The sequence below is a fragment of the Plectropomus leopardus genome, chromosome 9 (genome assembly GCF_008729295.1).
Source record: "Plectropomus leopardus isolate mb chromosome 9, YSFRI_Pleo_2.0, whole genome shotgun sequence".
Classification (NCBI taxonomy): Eukaryota; Metazoa; Chordata; class Actinopteri; order Perciformes; family Serranidae; genus Plectropomus; species Plectropomus leopardus.
In genome coordinates, this window is record NC_056471.1 from 26,718,615 (window position 1) to 26,738,934 (window position 20,320).

The following is a 20,320-nucleotide window of genomic DNA, read 5'->3' on the forward strand; positions in this document are numbered from 1 at the left end:
CAGCCATTTTTAGGAGGGGTCAAAATTTGACTTTTTCGCCATACTATACTATTGCCTTCTTTCGTCATTTTTTGGACATGCTATATCATGACATTTTTGGCCTTTTTTTTTGACATTGTATACTGTTGTCATGTTTTTATTAGACATTTTGTGATTTCAGCCATTCTTTTGACACACTATAGTGTTTGGGCCTTTTTATCAACTCTATACTATGGCGTGTCTCCACAAGGAGTTCTATGTTGCCATGTTTGACACAGGTTGAAGTACAAGATGATGAACAATGAGTATTTACTTACATGGACGAGGCATTGGAGCTTGACAGCCGCAGGTCCAGAGCCAGCTTCCCAGAACCCTCCTCCATCTTGGCTCTCATTGAACAATCGCTCTGCCTGTCGAGTTGGTTCTGGGTCCTCACTGATCCGTCAGACGAGGTCACAAGGTCGACGGCCATGATGACCTCAGAGCTCTGCATTTCCCCACCACTGCTCTCTCCCTCCTCCTCGTCCTCCTCTTCTTCCTCCTCCTCACGCTCCTCCTCCCTCTCTTCTTGTTCTCCTCCTTCTCTTTCTTTACGCTCGTCCTCCTCCTCCTCTTTGATCTCCTCCCAGAAATGAGCGGTTTCACCCTCAATAATTGGCTGGAGCGTCTGACTTCGTCTCTTACTGGAGGGGGACACCTGGGGCAGAGGGGGGAGGTCCATGAAGTGCGTCTGTCTGTGTGTGTGCACTACTTAAAATATGCATTAAATTAACTTAAGAGTGTGAATGTTCATATTCTTGTGTATATTTGTATTGTTTCTGTAGTATTTGCTCATTTGCAAGATTACAAGTACTCCTACATAAAAGTATTGCAGTCCAGTTTGTCCGACTCATTTATATGAATGAGGGCAGACTACATATGAGTAACACTTTTCAGTACAACACAATAAATTAACACTATAAATTCATGGAGGCAGCTCATTGTACCAATGATAAAAGAAGGTAAAGTGTTGATTGTGATTAGGGACCAACAGATAATCGGTCTGACTGATTATCTATATCTGTGTTTTATTTCAATGATCGCCGATAAAATAAAATTTAAAAAAAATAAAAAATGCAAAGAAAGTGTCAGAATGAGAGGAACCTTTACTTTCTAAAACCCCAGGGAGCTATTTTTATCTGTTCGTTTTTTATTCAAATTTTCATATGACTTCATAAAAAAGTTGCTGGGAACTTGCTGTATACATTATGATGTTGAAAGTCTCAGTTTTTATTAAACATTTGCCAAATACATTAAAATAAAGTTTTAAGTAATAAAGTTTTTTAACTGCTTATAATTGGTATTGGTATTTACCCTGAAAAACCAATATGGGTTGACCCTCATGGTGATGTTTGTGTGTGTTGTTCTTTAATAAAATGTCCATCTTTTCATTAGCTAGCATAGTGTATCAATACGTACTGTAATAGGTGTGATGCTGACTCTGGTGAGCATCTGTTTGACCAATCTATAGCGATCGTAGAGAGGCTTCACCACCAGACGCTCCTCTCTAGTGACCTGAGAGAGAGAGAGAAAGAGAGAGAGAAACTGGTTTAAATAAGTCTGAATAGGTGTTTTAACACATCTTCACAGGATTTAGGATGTTTGGTGACTTACAGGTCGACCGTGCAGGCCCTCATAGTGCAGCAGATTCTTCTGAAGGACTGTCTTCTCACAGGACAACTGCTCCTTGGTCATTTTCTGCAGAGATGAACACAGTTAATTATGCCATAGTGATACAGCATGACGCCTTGTACAACTTGCATGTCCTCCAAAATGCCTGTCCTGTTCACATCTGCTGCTAACCTTAATGTCATCAGGCCAGCCGTCCTCCTGCCTCTTCCCTTTGACCCTGCGCTGGATCAGATCCAGTGTTTCCTCCCTGGTGGGGCGCTGACCTTTGACCTCCCCAGCTGCATCATAAGTGCCTTGGTCCAGTGTGGAGCCAAAGCTCTTGGGTAAGGTGTTGCTCCGTGGACGAGTCTGAGGGCCGAGTTCACTCTCTGCGCGGTGTTTGGCATCTGGGGGAGGAGGAATACACGATGATGCAAAGATAAAAGACAGAGGGGACAGAGAGGGTGAAGTACAGAGAGAAGGAGCCAGGACAAGAAAAAGTGGTTTATAAACTGAGAAAATCTTAAATCTTCAATCGGCTAATGAAACATTTCACTGGACGATCAGACATGCAGGAGTCTGACAGACAGCCGCGGTGGTTAAAATAAGCCAGTCACCGTATGAGAAGGACAAACATGCTCAAACAACACACGCGCCCAGGACAAGAACACCCAAACACCGCACCCAGTCAAAACCCAAACAGCAAGCAAACACAGTTTCCTGAACATTTCTCTGACAGCCTCTATAAAAATGAAAAATGAGTCAGTCTGATGACACAGTCTGCCTGCTGGATATTATCGCTAGATAAAGTGTGACCTCACTCTGAAATGATCCTTTTCTAGTGTATTAACACGCTCCACACAGTTAAGGTTTGTGAAAACAAACCATGTGATTTTCCTTCTTTTAACAGCATACACTGTGAACAACTGTCACAGGGCTCCTTCAGCCTAAGGCCAGTTAGATTTAAGAATTTGTGAGACTTTTTTCATGAATAGAAATAGAAAATATGAGACTAATCAATTACTTCCAGTTAGGGACAATTTTGCCCAAATGTTTAATGGAAATAAAATAAAATCAGGAATAAAATGTGGCTTTTTTGTTATGAGGCAGAGACGAGTGTGGTGGCTTTCTTGGCAATTTTATGTTTTTCACTTTGCATGTGGGATCAACACTGTGATTCCCATTCTGCCCAGTTAAAAACGCCTTGAATGAATTGCCTTGTGCTGATTTCAACCATGCAGCACAATATTGGTTAAATAGTCAAATTTCACTGCGTGTGCACGATCTCGTGTTGTCCAGGTTACAGTAAAAGCGAGCAAGGAATAAGTGGATACTCTGCTCTTAACATCTTAATGAGTGTTGTTTGTTCCAACATCCTGATCTGTTTCATGTAAATGGAAGAGGCATTCGGCAATTTTTAAAATAAAAATGGATGTCAATTATTGCCAATTATTTTGATATCTTACAATGCAATGCCAGAAAAAGATATAACATTCATAAAGTCCTATTTCCAATGTCCGAATATTTGTAAGATTTTTGAAAGATAAGGACATTTTCATAACAATTAAGGCCTTATTTTTGCATTATTGGATTTAATGCCTCCAAAGAATTTTTAAAAAGTTAATAATAATTATTTGATGATTACATCAAAGTAATGGCAACAGTATAAAGTTTCGGAGCTCAGTTTTAGTAACAATAAAATAAAGCGCCTACTAGCTTTTGTTTTAAATTGTAATAAATCTTTCTTTTCTTTCTTTCTCACGTCACTTAACGCTCTTTAGAGTCGCCTCCAGTTAAATGACTCATTCAACATGCGGTTTCAACAGGAAATACACCAAAACAAAGAAGCAAGATGCTCTCACAATGCCGCCTCATTGTGACTGTCAGTAGTGTTTGTAATGTCTACTTACTGAGGGGTTGGTACTTACTGAGGTGATACGGTCTAGAGCTCAGGCCTGAGTAGGGGTGGAGTGGGGGGGTGAGTGTGTGATGGGGAGGTGAGCAGATAGAGGAGGAGGAGGAGGAGGAGGAGGAAGGGGAGGAGGGAGCATGGTGGCGTCTGTATGAATGGAGCAAAGCCTGGTGCCTCAGCGTGCTTCTGGGTAAAAGGTGGTGCTGGCGTCCTGGTTGGCCGATCAGTCAATCAATCAATCAATCGGTCGGTTGGGCGATAGGAGGAGGAGGGAGGAAAGTGGAGAGCGGGTGCTCGCGTTATTGTTGTTTTTCAATTTTGAGTTGAAACAGAGAGAGAAATGTTTCGGCCACTGCGTTCTCCCAAAAAGGAGAGCCGTCACCTCACATTGAGAAGGTGGACGAGTGTAAAAGGGTTTGTTCAGTTTGGTGAAACGAGGCACAAGAGACATGTCAAAGTGTAGAAACTACTTCTATACATCAGATATATATTTAAGCTTTAACTTTTATTCCAATCAAAGAATGTTTTTAATCATTTATCAATTCACATTTCAAAATATTCATCATCCGTTAATGTAAAATTCAAAGTCTTCTCCAACGTTTCACTCGACTGAATTCACTGCGGAGATCATGAATGTGGGTTCACAAGGACGCACCAGCACACTGGAGGGTGGGAGCTACATCAACCCCTGACATGTGCGTGTCTGCGTGTGTGTGTGTTAGATCAGCACACATGCAATGTTGTTACAAAGGTCAAGGGTTAGGAGTGAGGAGGGTGAGGCCGTCCAGCATAAAACAGGATGGCACACAGACACTCTAACCCTGACACACACACACAACACACAACACACAACACACAATACACCTTCGTAGGAAAAAGAGCCAGTGGTTCTACCTTTAATCTGCCTGCGGATCTTTGTGAGGTCGGTCATCCATTTGAGGACTTTGGGGTTAGCTGCCTTGTCTCCATGAGAGGGCTGCAGAGAGACGACGAAAGTTCAAGGTGTTCAAGGTCATGATGACAAAACTGCAGAAAATACAACACTAATTTATGCACTTAGCTGATGTTTTTACCTACAGAGTGTTACACAGAGTCTTAAAAAATCTTCTTTTACTTTATTTATTCATGTTTAAGTCCTCTGACCTTCATCGGGAAAAACTTATATAAGAGTAGAGGAGAGGGATGAGGAGAGAAAGACAGACAGGAGTCACAGCGAGTTAATGGAGGGAGGACGGAGGTCTGAGGACTGAAATGCTGTGAATGAAATTCCAGTTTTCTCAATACCAAATTTGATGCCACAGTAAAAACAAAACAAAACAATAAATCCCACGTACTTAAACGTACACTCCTTTAATAAAATCATTGAAATTTATCCCCAATGCTTCACCTGGAATGCAAAGCTCTAGTCTTTGCGGGTTCATGAAATTTTGTGGGTGACGAAAATAATATATAGCCCAAAGTATATCAACATATTGTGAGGCTGCCTTCCTCAAGCCTTAACTTTTCAAATTTAATTACTTAAGGACTGTGAGCAAGGACAGCACGGGGACATCTTCTCAGTGTCTCCGTCACTTTAATGTCCGCTTCATCAGCAGCACAACATTTCAGCTGAACAGACAGCAAAGTGATTCGTCATATCTCTCATATCACCGCTCGATCTAAACCATCCTGGACCTTAAAGGGAAGACGCACCACATTATGTAGTTACTAACTTTCTAACTTTTGAGTTTTTAGGCATGTTTATATTACACATGCTGTGGTTGTTACTTATTTATGCTCATTTGTGGAAAGCAAATTCCCCTCGGGGCAATTAAGATTTCAATCATTCATTCGTGTGACGGTTGGTCTTTGTGGTTCGTTATTTGTCCCGTCTCTCCTTCACTGTGATTAGGCTTCCTGGTAAAGGGTGAGAGCGACAGGTGCAGGCTTTTACACAAAAGCTGAACATTTTTCAACCCTCAGCTACCGAAAAAAAAAACCACAAACATGCAGCGCTCAGTGCCTTATTACGTCACTGGTGTTTGTAGCATGGTGTAAATATGTGGCGCTCCCATTTCAAAGAATTAATGAAATACGCTGGCCTCAGGAAGAAAACACAGTGAGACGGAGTTGCACTTTTTGCTTTTTTCCACATGTTCTGGTTTTTCAGTGCCGGTGGGCATCTTCTGCCTTTGGTGTTTGATGGCACACTAGTCGTAGGCCTAACTGCTGCTCCGTCAGGTCAATAAGAATTATATCTTCAGTACTTAGAGTACTGAGTAAAAATGAGTACCATCACCACTATACAAAATTTGGCATCAAATTTTCACGTATAACTTCTCATGTAATCTCTGAGTATTGTGATTGTGACTAAGTGATTGACGGTTTGCAGGACTTTTGGTTAGGTTGGTGTTTCATCATTCCTCATCTGTGTTGATACATAAATCAAATCAATGACATACTCATTGTTTTCAAGTATTTTGCTTCTGATTAGCACTTAAAAAAAGTCATTTTACAGCTCAATAATACGAACAATCAGTAAACGTTGTAGAGAGACTTTACATTTCTGTTTGTACCTTATAGTTCCTCTCCTTCTCAAATTGCTCTTCAAACTGCTTGATTTTCTTCTTCAGGTGCTGCAGCTTCTTGGTGAGTTGGTGGGTCACTGAATCTCCTCCTCTCATCGCCTCTTTGGAGCCAAACGATGCTCGCCGTGGCCTGCAGTGACAGAGTAGATTCAGATCACATCACATGAAGGAAAACCACTTTAGGAGTGAGTGAGCTCGAGCGCCATCGTACCGCTGTGCTTTGGTGGGTGAGGTGGCGTCTGGGTCCTGCTGGAGGAATCGCTGAGCACCGTGAGCGCCAAAGTCAAGAAAGCGTCGCGCCAGGAGGTGAGGGTGGGAGCGGGATGAGGAGGGGGAGGTTACCTGCCCTCCCTCCCCCTCGTCCTCCTCGCCATCTTCCTCCAGGGGCAGCAGGGGGAGAGGAACCATGCGACCGGCCAGCGGGGAGAGCTGCGCCTCTCCGCTCTCACTGTCGTCCTGCCAAGATTTGAAAGCAGGGACGGGGTCTGGAGAGAGGAGGACAGAGACAAAGAGAGGAGGGAGTCAGACAAAGTTAACGTAGGAGATAAAGGAGGGAGAAAAAACAAAAATTTAAAGTGCGAACAGAAAACTTTTCAGTGTTTTCCCCATCCAGCATCTTAAACTGACATGACTGTTGGCACCGCGGTCGCAAAGACAACCAGATCATTTTCTGGTAAAAAATGTCGAATAAATCTAACTTGTACTCTTATACCTTGATTTTTTTTTTAGAGCTGAGCAACCATCAGCAACAAAGGCAAGGTTCCCACAAATTGTCATGGATAAACTTTCAAAACTTTGCCATAACTTTTCAAGGTCATACAAACTTTTTTTAGGCTTTTTGTCAGTTAGCTGACATACATGAATGGAGAGACGGAGAAAAACAAAACGACAGCTAGTAGTAAAAGAAGATAATGATAACAAAAAATTAACAAAACCTTTTTTTTTTTTTACTAATGTCATGACTTTTACAGGCCTGTAAAACATACATCTGAAGTTCAAAGACTTTCCACGACTGTGGGCGCTCCACACTGCATTTTGTTTCCCACAGTTGCTATGGTTATTCTATCACCTGCCATTTTCACTAATGGAGATAGAAACTGCAAAGAACTTACTTTAATAATCTTTGGTAACTGGGGTTAGCTACTGGTAAAAACGCAGAACAACAAAGGTGCTATACTCTTCCTCTTTTGGTTGCGTAATCGTAAACGCACTTCCTTTATGCTGTAAATCGAGCCCTCCAGTTAGATCATGACCGGTTGCAGACAGAAGTGCACAGCGAAAGCGAGGCTAGGAGCTGATGGCGTCATTATTCTATAGCCATTACATGCTGTTACTTAATAATGAAAAGTTAAAGCAAAAAACATCTCTACTTAAATAGTTCATGTAATACTAACAAGAGCATTATATGTGACGTACATCTCAATAAGAAGCACACTGTTGGGCTGTCGAGCAGATACATGCAACAACAAAATCGTTTTCTGCATCGACACCCTGCTGAGTCACTCTTCGCCTGATTAGCTGTCAGCGATATGCTAATGAGCTGAGTCGAGAGGAAAAAAGGGGAAGGAAAGGGTGAGGGAGAAGGTGAGGGAGGGGTCGTGGCGATAACAAGACGGGGGTAAGAAACAGAGAAGCAGAGTCGGGGGAAAAATAGTTTTCAGAGGGAAATCCGCCCTGTGAGCCTGGAGCAAGCCGGAGCAGAGATGAGAGGATTAAAGAGTCCACCAGCTGTGTTAGACGAGTGTTTCACATGCAGGGGGTCGTCTATGATCACACACAAGCAAATCTTAAAATGTAAGAACGTATTAATAAAAGTGTCACATCCAAACCAGCAAGTGACCACCAACAAGAAAGGATGAAAGGAGGGAGAGGGAGGCTGGTGGATATGAAACTACTCACCTTGGCCTTCTCGTTGCAGGTGCATACATGAGAAGTCTATGGGAGGGAGGTGGAGATGGGAGGGGGGTGACGCTGTTCGGATGGAAGGAGGACAAGAGGGAGGAAGGAGAGAAGAAGATGAAGAAGGAGAAAAAGAAGGAGGGACAGGGTGATGGACAGCAGAGACGAGGAGCAGTGAGGTCAGACATTCGTAACAACTTCGCTCTCCGACGTTCACTCAGTCAGTGGAGTTTTTCCTGAGTCGTACTCGATATATAACAACACCTGACAACTCACAAGGCTTTCTTTCATCAAACAAGTGACGCAGTTTAGTGAAATTGAAGAACTTTTAGGGAAACACAGACATCAATTAAAATTTTTAGATGTTTAATTTTTGAGGCTTTAGGGAAGATTTTCTGAGAGTAAATAAACTGAACTCAAGAGCTTTTTAAGACAAAATTAAAAACAGAACTGTCTCTTAACTTAAAATCATACAGACAAATATGTAGGGATGAGGATCGTTAATTTTTTCTTTGATATTGACTCTCAGTCTTTATCAATACCACTATCAATACCACTATTTGGTGGAAAAACGAGGTGAAAAAACAATTTTAACAGAACTGGTTTTGTTTTTACTGCTTAACAAGTGACAGTTTTTTTTATATTGCTGTAAAAACACATTTCTTATGCAAACAACTATTATTCAAGTTTATTGTCAAAATCTAAATATTCTTTTTCTTGATGCTACATTTGAAAACCTCATTATAACTTTTTATTTACCTTTGCCTAAAACTCATTTTACTGAGCCGACCTTGAACACATCACAATGAAACCTTCTGCAGCCTTGTTAATTTAGCTAACGAGCTCTTATCCTGCCAGTTTCAGCTGGGATGTCATTATTGGATTACTATTTTTAACTGAAAAATTAACTGAACTGCTGCACAGCTGCTGTGAGAGGATGATGATGAAGACTGTGCAAGCTGTGCTGCAGCAGCAGGTGACGGAGCAGAAAGAGGTTTTTATTCACCCAGAGACAGTCGAAGTCACTGCATTTAGGTGTAATTTTATGTAGAATTGATGTACGCGGACCAGTGATTAGATTATTTATTTATTTTTTAAAGGTATTTTTTGAGGGCTTTTCGTGCCTTCGTTAGATAGGACAGACAGCGTAAAAGGGGAAGAGAGAGGGGACGACACGCAGCAAAGGGCCGAGGATGGACCCGAACCCGCCGCGCCGCGGACACAGCCCCCGCGCATGGGGCGCCTCGATCAGTGATTTCATTTAAATGATGTGACTCGACTTGAGATGTAATGTTACATCATAAAACCCACGGGACTCGACAGCAGTATCCATAAACTCAAAGATTGTTGATTTTTGACCAGATCGTCAATAGCACCGGGTTTTGATCCCCATCCCTACGAATATGGCAGAATAACAGGATTTTTTCCAACTAGGAGAAATAAAAATTTTGAAACCATGTTGGAATTAACTTTTCTCACGTTTAACATGTTTTTCTTCAGTGTCCATAAATAAATGACATCACAATAGAGAGCAATCTGACCTTTTTGGGACTTTTCCTACTCTAACACAATGACTGGTCTCCTACCTTCCCACTGGTTGTCGGGGAAGAGCTGGAGGTGGGGGTTGTGGCCAGGGTTCGGTTGGCATGGCGACAGGTGATTCATGTTGGTCTTGCTGGTGTTGGCGTTCTGATCACAGCGGCACGAATCCGAATCCTGGAGGAAGAGAAAGTGAGAGATTAAAGGCGCAAATCAAAGATGAAAGGAAAGAAGGACCAAAAAAAGACCTCAAGATAAAGGTGCAAAAGAAGGGAGAGAGCCGGACGAAAGACAGAAGGAGAGAAATCTATTAAAGGCAAGAAAAGGAAGCAAAGGACAGCAGGAAAAGGGATACCTCAACATTAATTTAAGATAATTTTTTTGCCAAATGTTTTTTACAGATTCAAAGTCATGATTCACAGTCGTGTTTGCAGTTATTTTACTTTGATTCTGTTGTTGAGATAACAAAGCTTGTTTCTTGTGATAACGATTCTTGAGAAAAAAAAGGGCAGATTTCTCAACTTATCACAGGAAAATGAATTTCGTTTTCGCTCATGGCATACTTGCACTGTGGTCAAGTGAGCCATCGTATTTTTGGAAACCTGGTTTTGTGCAGTACACTCTCATTTACACTTGTTATCAATATCATATCAAATATGAGAAATTATTTCTGAAAAACTGGTCTTTCTTTGTCCTTTTTGGCTGCTCAAAGCGTCCTTACTGAGGGTTCCCAACCCTTCTTTTCACTCTCCAAGCCGAATTCCCTCAGATTCAGGGACATACCGCAGTACAGCTGAGACATGGATCAGGGTTAGTTATTCTTACTGAGAATATTTAGACTTGCAGGCTTTACAGGAGACAATGATTAAAAATGGCCTATTCACAAATATTTATTTTTAATGTTAAGTTAGAAAAAAACTCCAAAATTAAATTAAATTAATTTCTATTATTGCAGAAAAAAAATATAAATACAAGATTTTCAATGACCAATGGTCTCTTTATGTTTTTTCAAAACTGTCAAGTCTTTGATATTTTTCTCTAAATTCACAAACTTTTCAGGATTTTATGCATCTATGGAACAACTGTAAGATAACGCCTCGAACAGCTCCAGTAGGCTAGAAGACAAAAGTCCTTTTTTTGTGCATCCTAAGAAAAAAGATACTTTAATATGAATTTGAGGTAGTTTTTGCCAAATATTTTTTACAGATTCAAAATGACTCTTCTATCTTGTTATTTCAGGAAATTGACTTTTTAATTTGGTAAATCAGGCTTTGTTATCTCGAGATAATGAAATGGTTAATTTGTGTTCTCAAGATCACAGATTTAAAGAAAAAATTAGAGCAGGACCATTCAAGGCTTCCATACTTCTGTGACTGTAATCCACATTAATTAAAAATTAAAGTCTCCTTAAAAAATACAATCAACACAGAAACCATTTTAGTGCCAGAACACAGCGAGATACACTGATGATATTCACTCTTATTTCTACTTACACAGCTTATGGTGTCAGTCTGACTTTGCTCCATGTTGTCACAGGGTTGATTGTCCTGCCTGAAAACAAAAAAAAAACAAGATATGAGAGACTAAGAGTAACAAGAACAAAATACTCCCAATATTTTCCCAAAGTGTAATTTGTAGGGAACAATTTTTTTTAGATATTTTAGACCTAATTTGTTGGTTATTGCTTTGTAAATAAAAGTGTATTTTTGTCAATTTGCCTGACCAAGCAGTCACCTGGGAAAAATCAGCTTTGATTTCAATCAAACAATTTTGGATCAACTCTCCCCATAACAGTTTAATTATGATAACTTAGGAGAATCCAAATTATTTTAGTCATAATCCTTCAGCTTTATCTGGAGTCTTTCTGCGATCCCGTTGGGGTCTGTGACAGATCAGCTGAGGAACAGTCACACAACTAAAAGCCTTCACATCACAGAATGATTTGTTATGGGAAAAACTCATAAAGCTTCAGCCATTAGAAAATCTCACATTCATTTCAACTACAATCAGTGCCGTGTCTATTGATCGCTTTAACCTGCTGATTAACTTTTATCCATTTTTCCTGAACAGCTGTGAAACTGCATTAAAGCACTGGCTGCCTGAACCACTTTTACAATTTAACGCTGCGTGCCTCATCGACCACTGTGCATTAACTGTGCTTGTTAACAATCACGAGCTGGAGGTGCGATGCAGAGTGATGTATGAGGTGTTAAACTACACGAGCAGGCGGTGTGAATTATGTGTGAGAGATAATAAAGGTCTGTTTCAGCGTAAAAATGAGCTCAGACTGTAACACTATGTCGAAGTGATTTGGAAACGTGAGGTGCCAAGTGATCATTGCAGTGACACTGCTCGTGTTTATGATAATAAACTTCTCTCTGGGAAAGAAGGAAGTCATCTCTCCACATCAGTGAGATTCACAATGTACTACACTAAATATCACATCTATTTACATTGCCCAAATTTAGCCTAAAATGTTCCTTGACTCTCTTGAAATTCTTGTCTTGATACTTCGACCTCACTCTGATGACTTTTCCTGTATATTCTTGATTATAAGGTCAAACTGAAGTAATTTAAGTCTTAAAATCAAACTGACAATCCACCCAGCTCACCTGGCAGTGTTGATGTTGTTCTCAGCATCTCTGACGGCCTCTGCATCCAGGTCCATCCCCGAGCTCTCCTCCAGGGCGGCGCCAGAGTCCAATGAATCCTGTGAGAGGAGCAGCAAGAATTCAGCGTTGATGTGACTGCTTTTATGGATGAAAATTAGAACAAAACTAGTAAAGCAGAGCAAGAGACATTAATGGGAAAGAATAGAAACACACTACCCTGGGCTTTTGTGATTTGTCTAAAACTGTAAATCCAGCACAAACAGATATTCAAATGAGCCCGCTTACACATAACCACACATGACGATTACGCTATTATTGGATGCAATGAGGTCATCTTTACATAAATACATACAGTGAGTTAATGATTATCTCTCTTATCTCTATCACTTTCCAATGCAAACCTCAACTAAACAAAAAAAACAAAAGTCAAGGCAAAGGGGCTTTACCATAACAACTGATGACCTATAAAACTCTCTACACAAAACTGTTAGGTTTCATTGTTGTCATGAGTCAAACTACAGGACAATCGATGTTTTAGGGCTCGAAATATCGACATCAAAGTGTAAAAGTGTTAGAAAAGACAAGTTGTGGTTATCACAACTGTGAAATTGATGAGTTGTAGTGAGAAGCAGGACAAGGACTCTATGTGTGTTTGACCTACTGCGCATAAAGAACATGTCACACTGTTATGTAAAGAGAGTGAACTGTGTGTGTGTGTGTTTAAGTGTGTGTGTTGTAATTTGGCACACAGGTGTTGCTGTCATTCTTTGGCTGATCTATTTAAAGACTAAAGATTATTGTTTAAAGAGATGGCAGGCTCCTCATCAGTCCCAGGGCACGTCTCACTCTGCCTGCCATGCTGTCTGCTCCTCACCTCTCTGCTGCCGTCTGACACTAAGATGACGGGTGGTGGTAGCATTGAGGCCATTTGATTTTCATTGTGACCAGGTGTACCAAAATTGTTTGCAACTCAAAAAGAAAAAATAATTCAGTATATTAATAAAGTAGTAAACACTTTTATGAGAGAGCTTTTCAACGTACTGAGTAGAAAGAAACAAACATGGATGTACAGGTTTATATCAGGGCTGCCGTCCTATAGTCGATGAGAAGGGTCTTGGTAAACTAAATTTCACTAGTAGGTTAGTCTGAGAAAAAAAAAAGCTTTAACTCGATTTGGGAGCTGTGCATTATCCATGTCACACTGCCTATGCTAAAAAATATGAAGAGATGTGACAGCAAAAGATGGTGATGAAGAGAAAAACACAGAGTCTCTAGACCGGCATATAGTATATCCAAGTACTGTCCTAAAGTAACGTTTTAAGAGCTTTTCATTCCCTAAAGTAGAAAAACGGGGTACAGCTAAGCCCACTTGTTGGTGTTGAATCTGGCTGAGAGTTTATCTACCGTGGAGGCTTCTGAGAAAGACAGTACAGTATTTATCATTTGATTGATTGATTGGAATTTTTATTTTTATTTATTTATTTTTGTCAATACCATAAACTTACAAACCATCAAAAGAATACTGCATAAAAAAGAAAACAATCAAATCCAATGTTCGAAAAGGAGTAAGAAGTACAAATTTATTTGGTCCCGCCCCCTCACCGTTGTTCATTAACTAATAAATCAACATACTTCCTTACTTCAAAACATAACTCATGGATATAAAAATAAATAGAAATGAAATACATATGCACACATACATACGCATATATACACACATACATACATCTATATATACACTCAAACGTGCACGCACACACACACACACACACACACACACACACACAACATACATACACAAACATACAAATGTCATTGTAACCAAATATGCCCAACAAAACAGAACTGAATTTGCAAACAATTTATCATCTATATTATAACTTATATATTGAGTTCATTTGTCTCCTATAAAAATATATGTATTTTCATTGAAATTCACACATACACTTGTATACCTACAAACGCACATACACATACATATACCTGTATTTGTATCTGCAAGAATAGATAAACAAATAATAATAATAATAATAATAATAATAATAATAAAATAAAAAATGCTAAATAAGTTAATAAAGTAAAATAAATAAACAAACAACCCATACAGCCCTTCATCATCACTGTACCTTATGAAAGCCATTTTTGTACATTTTCTTTAATCTGGTCATATTTAAACATTGTTTCAGCTCCACGTTTAAGCCCATCTCTTTTTTTTTTTTTTTTTTTTTAATCATTTAGACATTATTGAGTGATCTTACAAGTTCATTAGCTGTGTGATGTGACACCGTGGAAAAAAAAAAATATTCTGGCTCTTTACTGGTTGTTTGGACACCTTCAGAATAATCACTAAATGTGCTGTTTGCTTTGTCATTAACAGGTGGCTCCCTTCCTGCATGCACTTGTAAAATTTTAAATGCTCATTATTCTGTAATGCACCAAAAAGAAGAAAAATGTAAATAATTAAATTAATATCATAAACATGTGACTTCAAGGCAACTAATGGCTAGAACTAATGACTGCTAGTTCACTGGGAAAACCTTTGGTCGGGGCAGCACTACTGTATGTCTGGAATCCAGGCTGTGCAACCGTGATTTGAAAAAGTGATCCCAATTTTGGTCGTATAGTTTCACAAAATGTGAAGAATGTGGAGTCCAGAGTTTTGCACTCAAAGCTACAGTCATTTTTAAACCTACAATGAACCCTTTAGCATCCAGAGGGTGTAAATATTGGATGTGATTGTGGACGTTGCAGACCCTCTCTGGTCAAACCTCAGAAGTTTTTCCCCACTTTCACACAGACCGGCACTTCTTTTCAAGTAAAGTTTGGCCTCATGTCATTCCCTCGTGACTATCAGAACAAAACACTGCCTCTGTGTCTCAGCATATTCATTAATCTGTGAGTAGATTTGTAAAAACAGGTCTGTTGTCGTCTCTGCTTGCTGCTCCGGCAGAATTCCAGTTATTGTAGCAATCGGAGCAGAACGAAAATGGACTGTGGTGATAAAATCAAACATTCAGCCTCAGAATGAACCGACAGACTGAGACAGGAAGGAGGTTAGCGATGGGAAATATGCCGGCAGCCCACACAGCAACTGGTCAGGGTCTGTGGATTGTGTGAGAATGTTTTTGAGGGAAATCTCCTGTGTGTGTGTGTGTGTGTGTGTGTGTGTGTGTGTGTGTGTGTGTGTGTGTGTGTGTGTGTGTGTGTGTGTGTGTGTGGCCATCTTATTTAACCAATGCTATTGTTCCAGTCAGGCTGACACTGACTATATGCGAACAACATGACAACTTCTCGGATGTGTGTGTGTTTGAGCACGTTCAGGTATATATCTGGTGTGTATTTGTGTGTGTGTGTGTTTCTGTGTCTCCAACAGACCTGTGTGTCTTTCGGGCTTTGTTGCATGTGCTGCTCGGTCTCTGTGAGTGGGGTCTCCCCTTCTGTGTCACAGGGACTGTCCTCAGGGTCAGTTTGCTGCTCCTCATCTCTGATGCAACCCTGGTCTGCAGTCTCACCGGGACTCACCCTGAAAAACAAAAAAACCCAAAACTTAATGAAATAAGAATTTAAAACACTGACGCTGTGTCTTTATGGTGCATGCAAACATAAACAAGTTTTAGCATGCAGCTAAACTCTGAGACTCGTTTTGTCTTAGAAGTGAGCGTCCACTGAACAGCTGCTCCTCTCTACATGTAGAGTTTGATAATTAACATCACAGCTGTCAGTGTGTTTATGATAACCTGAACCATCTGGCTGGCTTTGTGCCTTTGTACATAATGTTCACTATGACAAATATGGATCTTTAAATTCATCTGATGTCACATTCAACCGCTGAGGAATCTGGGTAATGTTTGTTTCTACCAGCAGGTGCACGACAAGGAAAACTAGAGCACAATACGTTTTTGGCAAAGATGCACAGAACTTCAGTGTGAATATTTTCCGTTACTGGATCCAAATGCTATTGGGTTTCATGTCTGTGTCTGTGCTGTGTGTGTGTGTGTGTGTGTGTGTGTGTGTGTGTGTGTGTGTGTGTATGTGTGTGTGTGTGTGTTAATATGACTCTCACCCTTGGCTGTCATAGTTGCTGAGGTCTTGGTCGATGGAGGTTTTCAGATCAAAGAAGTGCTGCTCCACTGCAGCCCTTATTGTTCGCTGGATTATTCTGAAAACACACGAAAAAACACATTTATCAAGATCTTTATAAATATCATCAAGGCTGTCCTTGTTTTTTACTTTAGAAGCTCTTATTTAGGTTTTCAAATAAAGCTTTGAATGTCTGTCCCCATATTTTATGACATCAACCTAAAAACAAAAAACAATCAATTTGAATTGGCAATTCATGAGTTGGATTTTTTTTTTTAATCAAATCAACATTTTTTGAATGAATAAATGTAATTTCTGGTGCTGTTATATTGCTGTTAGACCGCCGTGTTAATACAGTGCAGTCCTCTCAGTATGAGCCTCCCTAAGGGAAAGACTGAACATCAACAGATATCTGAAATGAAGCAGAATATTCCATTAGGTAAAACATGTTTTGAATTTTGGAAATAATTGCATCTGTCATTTTCCCAGCATTCAAATGCTGATTTAAAATTTGTGTGCCAACATATTGAATGAAGTTTTGAAGCTTCCAACTATTCGGTACAGCCCTAGTGTTCACATTTTTATTCACAGTTTGGCTAAAAAAACAGCATTTTCCTTGCATCATTTCTCAAAGTGTAAAATTTATGTTTTGCACTGAGATTCACCAGTTTGTCGTGATGCATTCCCAAACTGTCACGATATTCTGAAAAAAAGTACATGTGACAAATAAACTCCTCTTCCTACAGCTTCCAAAGTTCCACTAGAATTGACCACAGCGTCCCGAAAACAGCCAATCAGAGCAGAGGAGTCTCTAATTCAGCTGTCAATCATGTCAATCGCTGCTCATGAAGTCTTAAACAGGCCGTGCTGATCAAATATGAACCAGGATTCTGTTACTGCATCGCTTATTTATCACTGTAAATGTTTTTGGAAACATATGTTAAGTGCAGTTTAACTGTAGAATGAGAACGTTTGTCACTCTGCCACCAAGTACATAAAAAAACACTCAACCATCATCTTACAGCTAAACAGTACACAGAATCCCAAACTAAAAACACACGACTCTGTTTTATAGCTACTATCTTGTAATCCTTCAAACAATCCAGTTTCCTCTTAATGTGATCACTAAAACTGGATCATCTTAATGTGATGTATTTGGTCAATAAAATATCAGAAAATAGTGAAAAATGCCGATCAGCTCAAGATGATGTCCTCAAATGTCTTTTTTTATTGACAACCTCAAAGACATTGAGAAACCAGAAAATATTCACATTTAAGAAGAAAGATAATTTTGACATTTTTTTTCCTTAAAAACATTGCTCAAACCTATTTATATTATTATTAAATGATTGATATAAAATGAGTTGATAAATGATTATTAAATTATTTGTTGCGACTCTACAACTAATCGTTTAATGGTTCAGCTCTGATGTGTGTGTGCGTGCGTGTGTGTGTGTGTGTGTAAACTGTTAAATATAGCTGTATAGCTACTACCAACTGTTCTACAAATAGGGTTCAATGATGTGTAATGCTCCCATTGTGTTCAATTATTGAGTTGTCTCTGCGTGAGACTCATTTATGTGCACTTTTCTTAAGTTACACTGAATCCAATAAGCTTAGTGCATTGTTCCATTTAATTAAGATCTACAGTATGTTTTCAGAAAAAAGGTTCAGCACTAACGCAGTAATGATGCGCAGGTTAAAACCTCATCGCTGGATCCACATGTAAGCCTCCTCACATAATCCCACCTGCCTCTTTAATAAATAGAAAGACCTCGACTAATCAATTAACACACAAGAGTGAAGCTTCAAATGACAGACTGGTGCGTTAATCTTCATGCAAGTGCAAGAATATTGCTGGTAAAAAGGTGTGTCTGTGCAATAAGAGACATCAGATAATAAAATAAACATTCTGAGAGTCTAATAGGCACTGAAATAGTTTATTTTCAGCCCTTATTAAGTCAAAAACTGGGTCCAGAGCTGAGACGATTAATAACACTTAAAACCAGTGAGGAGAGAAGAGAGGACATCACGGCCTATAAAAGGTAACAACAGTCACGCTCTGACCTCTTCCACGCTGACATGTGACTGTTGATCCACGGGCTCTACTGAGATTTTATTTAACTTGCTCGACCGCGTGTGATCATAAAGTAACCCCCCCTTATTTACTCTGGCTTCCTGAAGGCTTTGTTTTCTCCTCCAGTAGAGGTTAAAACTCTCTTTATTCACACTCCTCCACAACACCTGCTGCTTCCGATGGATCATAATTCATTTCATCTACTTTGATCTTTGTTCTTCTAACTGCTTTTCTTTTATTTACATTTATATCATTTAACACCACTACTCTTTAATTAAATCAAGGCAATACCATAATGAATGCGTTTAAAGTAACATTTCAAATGGAGGACTTAGAGCTGGAACAAAACTGCCTTTGGGCTTTAAATTGACGACCATTTAAGGTAAAACTCATAAAGCTGTGGGGCTGAGGTCAGATTAATGTGTGTGTGTGCGTGTGTGTGTGTGTGTCACTGGACCACAAGCCTACCTTCGCCTACAGCAGCCTCTAACTGTAAGAAGCTCTGCTAATAATAACTATCCTCACCATAAAAAACACATAACCAGTAAAACATGATGTGTTTGCAGCTTTTTTTAATTCTGGTAGCTGCTGGTGTTATTTATTTATTTATTTATATTTTTGGAGTTCTGGAAATGTGCTAACAGTTAATGTACTCACATGACACCCACAAGAAAGTCAAACTAGTGTTTTTGGTTCGCTTTGTCTGTGTGTCACCAGGAATACAGAATAAAAACAACTGGCTCAATTGTATTTAAATTCTGTGGAGAGATGTAGGAGGGACCCACTTATTTTTGGAGTGGATCTGACTCACAGGTCAGATACATAACTTTTTTCCTCACCTTTATTAACATTTCAAGCTGGGCATTCGGCCTTGACGGAGGTCTGTGCTCTACAGGTGTCTTTCTACTTCTCCTTTGTTATTGATACATTGAATTAAACTACAGAATTTCAGCTTTCATGTGCTATTCCTGAGATCTGTGACATCTTTGTGCCCTCAGGCTTCAGGTCAGTACAGTTACATGAATGTATAGCACCAAAGAAAATGATTTTATTTTGTTTCCATGCCGTGCAGAAGCATGAGGAGGCAGAGGCCTGACAGTCATGTGATTGCTGGGTTTGTGTCTTTGAGGCTCCAAAAGCACTGAGCCATGCAAAATGCGTTAGTTTAGCTTCATAAAACAAAACATGATGCCGGCTTTCCCCCTTCCTCCTTATCACTTCCTCTTAACTTTCTCACAACTCTCAACTCTGCATTTCTGCTTTCATGATTTCGGTCATTTTGTCTGCCTCTCGTCCCTTTACGAGCTCTTTAAACTTCCACTAACCTGGTCTCTTATGTGTGGTTTACAGCTCCACTATCTTCCTCTTCATAAAATTATAAAAGCTGCGTGCATTAAGATTTTTCTCATGTTAGTTGAGCATAAAATGACATGTTATGGTGTCTTAGTGTGGCTGGAATGTTAGCTGTGTGTGTCTGTACGCTGCTACAGTGTACGCACAGAAAGAAGAGCCTATGTACATTATTGCGAGAGGATAAATTGCTGGTAAGTGTGTGTGTGTGTGTGTGTGTGTGTACTTACTCAGCAGAGTCAGCAGGCAGGATGGATATGGGGGAGAGGTGGGAACTGTAGAGAGAAAGAGAGAAAAGGACAACATGGTTAGAACATCACATACTCCTTGACTCACTTCATATACTGACATGAAATGACCTTGGAGGGTGTCAGGCAGCAAGAGGGGAAGACAAAACAGAGAAGAAGAATGAAAATAACCATGAACACATTTATTTGTAGAGAGCAAGAGAATAATCGCTGATTGTTTTGAGAGAAAGAGGACAAAAAAGAAGAATTAAAAAGTGTGGAAATCAGTACGATGATTTCATGTTTTCACTGCAGTTTTCTCCTAATTATAAGATCCCGAGTGCCAAAAGACAATTTCAAGAAATGTGCCACACTCTCACACACACACACACACACACACACACACACACACACACACACACACACAC

The 20,320-nt window shown here is 39.7% G+C and overlaps 1 protein-coding gene across 4 annotated transcripts in view; it reads right to left on the reverse strand.

Moving 5' to 3' along the window:
* The window catches only part of fam13b (family with sequence similarity 13 member B), a 105,149-nt gene that overhangs the window by 9,023 nt on the left and 75,806 nt on the right, over positions 1-20,320 (reverse strand). For 2 of the 4 annotated variants that reach the window (XM_042493279.1, XM_042493280.1), the window contains exons 8-22: positions 19,896-19,940; positions 16,222-16,317; positions 15,534-15,681; positions 12,159-12,256; positions 11,040-11,097; positions 9,594-9,723; positions 8,008-8,079; positions 6,320-6,593; positions 6,097-6,238; positions 4,436-4,517; positions 3,558-3,752; positions 1,822-2,036; positions 1,633-1,716; positions 1,438-1,533; positions 297-676 (exon numbers count right to left, since the gene is read on the reverse strand). In XM_042493279.1, coding sequence (XP_042349213.1) covers positions 297-676; positions 1,438-1,533; positions 1,633-1,716; positions 1,822-2,036; positions 3,558-3,752; positions 4,436-4,517; positions 6,097-6,238; positions 6,320-6,593; positions 8,008-8,079; positions 9,594-9,723; positions 11,040-11,097; positions 12,159-12,256; positions 15,534-15,681; positions 16,222-16,317; positions 19,896-19,940 — 2,115 coding nt within the window. The remainder of the gene's footprint in view (positions 1-296; positions 677-1,437; positions 1,534-1,632; positions 1,717-1,821; positions 2,037-3,557; positions 3,753-4,435; positions 4,518-6,096; positions 6,239-6,319; positions 6,594-8,007; positions 8,080-9,593; positions 9,724-11,039; positions 11,098-12,158; positions 12,257-15,533; positions 15,682-16,221; positions 16,318-19,895; positions 19,941-20,320) is intronic. The other 2 variants (XM_042493281.1, XM_042493282.1) reach the window with 2 other exon arrangements.